The sequence below is a fragment of the Condylura cristata genome, unplaced genomic scaffold (genome assembly GCF_000260355.1).
Source record: "Condylura cristata isolate star-nosed mole 26May11 unplaced genomic scaffold, ConCri1.0 scaffold00006, whole genome shotgun sequence".
In the NCBI taxonomy this organism is placed as follows: Eukaryota; Metazoa; Chordata; class Mammalia; order Eulipotyphla; family Talpidae; genus Condylura; species Condylura cristata.
In genome coordinates, this window is record NW_004567107.1 from 65,430,101 (window position 1) to 65,438,042 (window position 7,942).

At 55.3% G+C, this 7,942-nt stretch overlaps 1 protein-coding gene across 1 annotated transcript; it reads left to right on the plus strand.

Annotated features, from left to right (window-relative positions):
* The first annotated feature begins 200 nt into the window (after positions 1-200).
* Positions 201-6,337, plus strand: HRCT1 (histidine rich carboxyl terminus 1). The gene is made up of 2 exons (XM_012721134.1): positions 201-1,235; positions 5,273-6,337. The coding sequence occupies exon 1, from the start codon at positions 252-254 to the stop codon at positions 585-587; it is 336 nt and encodes a 111-aa protein (XP_012576588.1). The 5' UTR covers positions 201-251; the 3' UTR covers positions 588-1,235; positions 5,273-6,337.
* Positions 6,338-7,942: the final 1,605 nt, after the last annotated feature.

Genomic DNA, 7,942 nt, shown 5'->3' on the forward strand with positions numbered 1-7,942 from the left:
ATTCTTCCTTGCACAGCCCTGCCTGTGCACCCCCAACCCCATGCAGCTCCCTGTGGGCCTTCCCAGACTTAGCAGTCTTGGCCTTGCCCTTGGCCTGAGGCTTCAACTGGGCTGCGCCTGCATTCATTGGCTGCTCTCCAGCCCACAGAGGCTGAGACAACAAAGTCCAGAGACTACAAAGGCTGAGCAGAGGCCTGGGAAGGGGAGGAAGCTGTGGAGCTGCTGAGAGCAAGGGACTGTCCAGTGCCCAGATGCTAGGCCTCCTGGGGAGCACGACCCTCCTGGGTTTGATCACAGGTGCCGCTGTGGCTGTCCTGCTGCTGCTGCTGGTGCTGGCTGCCTGCCTGGACCACGACCATCAGGACCCCGACGTGGAGCGGAACCGGCCAGCTGCAAGGAGAAACCGAGTCCGGTGGGCTCATCCCTGGCTCTTCCGGGGCCAGGGCCACCTGGGACGCTTTCATCACCCCCATCGTCCTGGCCATGTGTCTCACATGCACCATGCGGGCCTCCACCACCACCTCCACGCCCACCACCACCATGCCCACCACCACGCCCACCATCACGCCCACCGGGGACACCACTGATGGCTGTGGATGGCAACCACCGCCCGCCCTCCCGTCGCCAGGACCAGTGGACCTTGATGTTCCCAGGCAGGACACCTCTCTGGGGTGAAGGCTGGTACTGCTCCCTGGTCCTGCACTGACTTCATTTGCAGACTATACCCTGGAACTCTGGAGGTGGAGAATGCAGGAGTGCTGGGGTGGCCCAGGGCACGGGAAGGGTGAGAGCAAGAGCTGGGTGGTGCTGTGGGGACAGACACCACCTTAGGACTATAACTCCTGGCGCCCCGAAAGTGCCTGTCCATCCTGTGCACCAGTGCTTGCTGGGCCTATGAAGGGCTGTCCTGAGACTGCCTTAGGCCTCTGGCCAGGGGGCTAGCTGGGAGGGGCCCTGGGAATGCTCTTTTGTTTGGAGAAGGCAGGATGAAGCTGCTCGGTCAATTCACTGGTGCTTTAATACAGGAAAATCTAAACCACCAAGAGAGTTTTGTGAAGAGTCTCTTGATTGCATTTCAAGTGGGAGGGAGGGAACCTCCAGGCCTGTGTCTGCCTGCTGGGACCTCCCTCTCTGATGGGATGTGAGTGCCTGGGGCAGGTGGCTTCTGCCCGGGGCTGAGGGCTGCCTGTGCAGTAGGGAAGCGGGTGGGTGCTGCAGTGCTCCATGGACCCTAGGTAAGAGGGTGTGGGGCCCCAGTGCTGGGGGAGGATTTAGGGTTTGCAAGCAGCCCTGCCCAGAGAAGGCTCTCTGTCCTCTGGAGGGGCTCTGGGCTCCTGTGGGACAGTCTTGGGGCTCAGAGAGAGGAGAGGTGGGGTGGCCCAGGCCGGCCTCCGGTCTCTCCCTACAGTGCGCTTTCAAGCCCGGCCCAGGCCTGCAGAAACCCCATCCGTGGGCTGTGTTGGAGTCACTATTTCTTGGAAATTGGGTCACCGTTTCTCATCCAAACCTCGAGTCTCCGGCCAGCCTGCTCTCACTGGCGTCTGTGTGTGGCGCTGGGGTTGGGAGGGTTTAAGGGAGGCCTTTAAGGGTGGGGTTCTTTAAACTGGAGGATGTGGTGCTGGGTGGTCTCGCAAAAGGGCTTGTGTTGTTGGGGGTCTCAGTTTCCTCTCCCCTGAAGTGGGGTGGATAAAGAGACTCCTTCTTGACAGAGCTGGAGGTATGTTCCCAAACACCCCAACAACAGCTGGCAGGATCCCACAGGGAGGAAGGAAACCTTGTTCTGAAGCCTTCAGTCTGTGTGTCTGAGCTGGGCTTGGACGTGGAGGGAGGAGAGGCTGGGCGCAGGCACAGTGGAGGAGGGAATGGCTCCCGCGCCAAAATAGGCGGAAGCAGGGGCCTGGTGACTCACTGGAACAGAACGTCCTGTTTCTTTATTATTTCCTGGTGGAGGCTCTGTGGGGCCTGGTGCTGGTGGTGGGGGGAGTTGAGGGAGAGTGGGAGGGAGGGAAATTCACATGGACAGCCACCTAGGTTTCTGGGCTAGGAAGTAGAGCATGGGTCACTGTGTATGGTTGACTTTATCTCTGCAGCGACCCTCAATCCCACCCCCTCCTCTGTCTGAGTCCTGCCCTAGCACACCCCTAGCCTGATTCCTGCCGGGTCCCTCCGGGCCTGCCTGTCGGCAGCCATGGCCCTTTCTGCAGCTTCTCTATACGTAGCCCAAGGAAGCTGCCTACACTCCTCTCTGCGCTTGGGTGTCCGAGGCCCCCACACTGGGTCTCTCCTGTGTGGCTTCAGCCCTCCCCATACCACACTAGTCATTGACTCTAGAAAAACCCTCACCTCCCCGCCCCCCACCTTTTTTTCCCTCCTTTTTCTTCTATGTAGGAGAAATATGTTACTGTAAGGCTGGCAGCCATGAAAACTCCTTTTTTATGTAGCATTTATGGGTATATTTCTGTACCCCAAGAAGTGAGGAACAGACATTTCCACATGTAATCTCCTTGCGCTTTTGCCCTAGAGGACTGTGTTGCCTTCTTCTGTGGGTTTCCAGTTTATTATTATTTCCAGTTTGTGATTATGTCTGTTGGAGCACTGACCGATCCCTCAAGGTCTGAGAACTCCTTGAACACCCCCCTTAGTCCTTCCCTCTACCCCTCACAAACCAGCCCACACAGAAGATGCTCAGCGCAGATTCTCAAGTCTCATAGTCTGAAAAAGTACATAAGACTGGAATAAGCACTGATGGACATTTGGGGCCCAAGGGACTCTGAAGAGAACAGTCAGACCCTGCAAGGAGGCGCCAAGAGGCCTTTGGGTTCCAGGGGCCTCTCTGAGGGCTCCTTCTCCTATTGCATCTTCTCGGTATTAGGGGTGGAGGCCTGGATGGTGGGAAGCAAGGAGCAGATGGAAGCCTGCAGCCTGCTGTTGGACTGGACATCGCCTCCTCCCCTCCAGTGCAGAGGGGGTCAGGCTCTAGTGGCCTTTCCTAAGCATGGCCTAGAGCCAATGGAAGAGCCAGCTTCCATTTATGTTTGGGGTCTGCCACCATGCTTTCCTTGAGAATGTCAGTGGATGTGACCTTTTTTTTCTTTTTCTTTAAAGATTTATTTATTTATGCTTACAGAACTGGGGTGCAGGCCAGAGGTGTGGTGGGTGAGAGGACTCACCAGAGACAGAGTGGGGAGCAGAACAGGCAGATCGATGAAGTACACTGCTGAGGGGAGCAGTGGGCGGGCCAGGAGAGGTCTGCTGCACCATGTGGGTCAGCTCCCTGGCTGGGGATCGAACTTGTGCTGTAGTGGCTTCGGAGAGCCTCATAATGTGGTGCTTTAACCCATTGCACCACCAGGGAGGGCCCATGGACGTGATCTTTTTGTTGATTGGTTGATGATGGAGGCCAGAGGACGCAGGTGTTTCTTCTAAGAGATATCTTTGGGACCCCCACTGTGTCTGGGGTCATGAGCAGGGCTGAGTGTCACAGGGTCACAAGCAATAGAAAGAGTGACAGCTGGGGAAAAACCTGGGAAAATGCCTCTGAATTATGGACAGAGCTTAGTATCTCTCTTTCATCTACTCTCTGAAGGTGCCCTGCCCTGGTTACCGACTGGGGCAGGTGGGGATGGTGAGGGGTGAGAGGACTGAGCAGGGAGGCCATGTTCTCTTTGAATCAACTTTATCAAGGGTTAGTTACTCTTTGTGGCCTGGGCTTCAGAGGTCACATTGGACATGATTGTGTGAGGTCCCATAAAAACCCCCCAAAAGCTCTGGAAGCAGCTGTGCCTGTCTGCACAAGGTCCTACTCTCATGCACACAGCCTCCACCCACATACCGATGCCTATTATGGGGGTGGCCAGAGGACAAGTTCCCAGATGAATCAAAGAAGGGTAAGGGGTCCCCAAATCTCAGAATCAGAAAATAAAATCTAAACAAGGTAGGTTAGAGGGCTGAGCAGAGGCTCTTCAATGCAGTTGACCCGGTGAGGGGTCAGGTGGTGAACAGGCAGGGGCAGGCCTGGAATGGCCAGTGTGCACGGGTGGGGGTGGGGTAAGTGCATGACCCAGGGGCCGCAGCTGTTAGGGCCTGGGCCCTCTCTCACAATTGGAGGAAGGCTCACGGCTTTCAGACATCAGCATTCAGGAAGTGCTGACAGTTACACAGACAGCTCAGAGCTTATCCCCAAGCAGGATCCAGGCAGCAGCACCCAGGGATGAGTGAGTGGAGGCCTGGCCTGAGTAGCCCCAGGTCAGGAGGCTGTGGCACCAAGCACAGCCAGAATTGTCACCTGGAGAGCACAGGAGCCCAGGGTAAGTGGTCACAACCGCTGAGTGAGCTGGGGTGGGACAGGCAGGAGGGAGGGTTGGTGGAGTCAGTGTGAAGAGGGCTTCTCAGAGCCCTGGGGTGTCATGGAAGGAGCTGAAAAGCCCCCAGGCTGGAGGTGCACTGCCCCATCTAGATAGTGCTCTCCCAACCCTACTCAGAAAAGGAGGCAAATGAAACTCCCCCTATCTTGCCTAAGGCTCCCCATGCACTCATGGGGACCCCGCTTGCCAGTGCTCCCCACTTGCCAGAGTTGGTACCCTTCCAGTGTCTGCCCTACCCAGCACGGGGCCAGGGACTCAGCAGCAGCAGACAGGCTCTTCAAGGACTGGCCGAAGGTTCTCCGCGGGGAGGAGATGGCTCAGATTCACGGAGAGGGTTTATTTTGTTTCTTCTCTGACAGTACAAACTCGCTTGACTCGTAGGCATCACCAGAGAGCAAGGCTTCCTCTGAGCAAAGTCTTCTGCTCTCTCCTTCCAGCCCCTCTGACCTAGGAGTCTTGCGCGTGTGTCAATCAGGATGAGGCTTCTGCCAGAAACTGCCAGTCGAGCCCAGTGGGAGCCTGGTCTGAGGCTTAGAAAACAATGACAGAGGCCAGGGAGCGCCTTGTGGGGCACCTAGAGGGGACACCAGCCAGGGCCTCAGACTAGTGTCTTTTTAGAAGATCAGTGGGAGAGCTGCTGGAGGAGCAGGGTGACCCCACCACAGGAGCGCTGCTTCGGCTGGGGAGCTGGGACTCCAGGACGTGCCAGGCTGCCTGGCGGTCGGCTGCCACTTGGGCCATGGAGACGGCAGTGATCGGCGTGGTGGCAGTGCTGCTTGTGGTCACCGTGGCCATCACTTGTCTCCTCTGCTGCTTCAGTTGTGACTCGAGGGCCCAGGATGCTCAGGGGCATCCAAGCCACAGCTTTACCGTGGCCACGTTTCGCCAGGATGCTTCTCTCTTCACAGGGCCAGGTCGGCACACCCAGCCAGCGACTGGTGCCCGGGACTTCTGGACCTTCCTGTGAGGCCTGATGGCCACCAAGACTGTTCTGCTGGTGGATTCTGACTCAGTGACCATGGCCCCCTCCAGCGACCCTTTCCTGGTGTCCCCTCCTCAGAGTCTGGCATTCCTGTCTGTCCTGCCTCCAGCCATTGGCGTCCAGCCATCTTACCCAGTTTGCTGTGCCTTCGAGGTCAGGCGATCAGAGGTGGTGGGACCAGGTGGGAGTGAGCTCTGGCCTCTGAGAACTCCCTTGGACCCTTCTCCAGAAGAGTTCTTAGGAAGGCTCTGCAAAGCCACTAAACTCGACGCTGGATTGTACCCTGGGCCGGCTCATCTGGTCTGCACAGGGCACTAAAGTGTCCCTGGAATCTGTTGTAAACAGGGTGTGGGTTAACTCAGGATGCTCCAGGATGCCTACCAAGCTACCAAACTCATTCAATTGCCACCAGAGGAAGCTGCGCCCTCAAGTGGACAGTTTCATTTCGTACCTGCTTCTCCAGTTGAATTTGCATCTTGCTCACAGTCCAGCCAAGGCCTGTCCTGCCGCCATTTGTCTGAAATCAGACCTGAAATTCTGAAACCAAAAAGCTGTTTTCTGGGAACCAGTGATTTATTTTATAATTGAAAGTGTATATCCTTCTATGGGTCTCACAAGAACTGGAGTTGAAAAGCCACAAAAGGAAACAAGAAGAAATAAGAGTCACAGGAAGTATGAGATGTTTTATTAACAGGAAAGTCTTATTTACAAGAAGACTTTTAGCATGTTTTGAATGAGACTTTCTTGTTTTAACAGATCACTTCTATTCTTAGAGTGGGTGACTTGAGTCACTTAGAAATGAAAGAAAAATCATGAACGGAAAGATTATTCCAAATAAGTTAAGATATTATGTTACATGGAGATCATGTAGCAAAACTCATTTTCATCACGAATGAAGAGACGTTCAGTTTTTATTAGCAGAAAATTTGTTTTCTCTGTGCCCATGAAATAAATGCTGCCCCACATTTCAAGAATGTGATGTGGCGCATTGCCTGGCTTTTAGGTCTGCATCTAGCCCTGAGTGGGTCACTCTCCCTCCTGGGCGGGGCTGAGCCTGAGGGGCTCTGGCCTCTGAGAGTGTCCGGGGAGGCTGCCCTGGCCACATGTCTGCCACAGAAAGGACTCTCAGAGAGGGAGTCCTGGGGCTGCTGCCATGCAGAGGGCTGGGGGTGGGGATAGCCAGGCTGGTGGGACGGGATGGGGGGGCCGGGGGGGAGACGGGATTTGGGGAAGGCAGAGTTGCATCCAAGGGACAGGAGCATCTGGGACTCACATCTGGGTCACACCGGATCCCAGAGCCCCCCAAGCAGGGCCTTCGTGGAGGTGTGGGAAGCAAACTGGCTGTAGAGAGGAACTGTGAGCTAAGGGAACTGCTGTACAGGCTGTATTCTTCCAAAATGAACACCATATTTGGTGTTCAAAATGAGACCATACTTGGGGTGCAAGATGCTTATAGGGATCAAGATCTGTGAGGGGAAGGAGGAACAAAAAGGACTGGATAGAGGAAGTCAAATTATGATGTAGAATCTTAGTATCCCCTCACCATTGCTAGTCTCTGCATGTTGCCCCTTGCCCCATGGGGTGACCTCAGATGAAACGCTGCAGCTAAGGCAGGCCCTTTCCTTCAAGGGCTCTGGGTGGTGCAGTCTACAAGACCCATCAGAGATGGTGAGGGTATCCAGGCAAAAAGAAATACCTGGGCATGCAAGTCTGGGTAGGTACAGATAAATGTACAAGATCTGGGAAGGGAGAAGAAAGGGGACCTAGATTTTTCTCTGCCTTTAAGAAGAGTCAGCTCTGCTCTAGGTTGGGTATCCTTTACCTGTACCCAAGTGTCAGAAACCTGGCCCAGGGCTCAGCCCCCTGATTGAGTGTTCACAACCTTTGGATCAGTGGAGGGAGATGCTGCAGGCTGGAATCTCTGAAAACAAAGTAGAGCAGCTGCAGGGACAACCTCATCCAGTCCCAAGTTCCCTGCATTTGTTCATTTGCTCATCCATCCTCTTATTCACTCATTATCTGCCCTCCTTCCATCCATCCACTCACTGAGTCTTCCTCACTTATCCACATATTTATTCACTCATCTGTTCGCTCATTCATCTACCCAGGCATTCAGCATGCCCCATTCCACAGCCCTGACTGAGCAAGGGTTGACCTCAGGCCCTGCTGGGGAGGCATGGGAGTCAGCCACACCGGTCTCAGCCATCCATGAACTCTCCACTTAGTGATCTGCACAAGCCTCCCACTAACACTCTCAGGTGCCCAAGGTGAGGGAGACCTGACAAAACCTCAGAGGAGGTGGCCCTTGAACTGGACTTGAATTAAGGAGGGTACTTCAACAAGCAGAGTGTGGGGGAGGGTGTTTCAGACAGGGAACAGTATGAGCCAAGGTTCAGGGAAGGTGGGGGAGGGGGCAGGGAGTGAGTGGCTCAGCTTGTCTTGGCACAGGGAGACGAGGTCGGACATGGCCAGCTCCGGAGGGGCAGCCCTTCTTGCCTCATGTGACCAGCATGTTTTGGGTGATGTGATGAGGCAGCAGAGGCAGCTGGCTTGTCAGCCAGGCGGGTAGTCTCTGAGCACACACCCCAGGGGCACA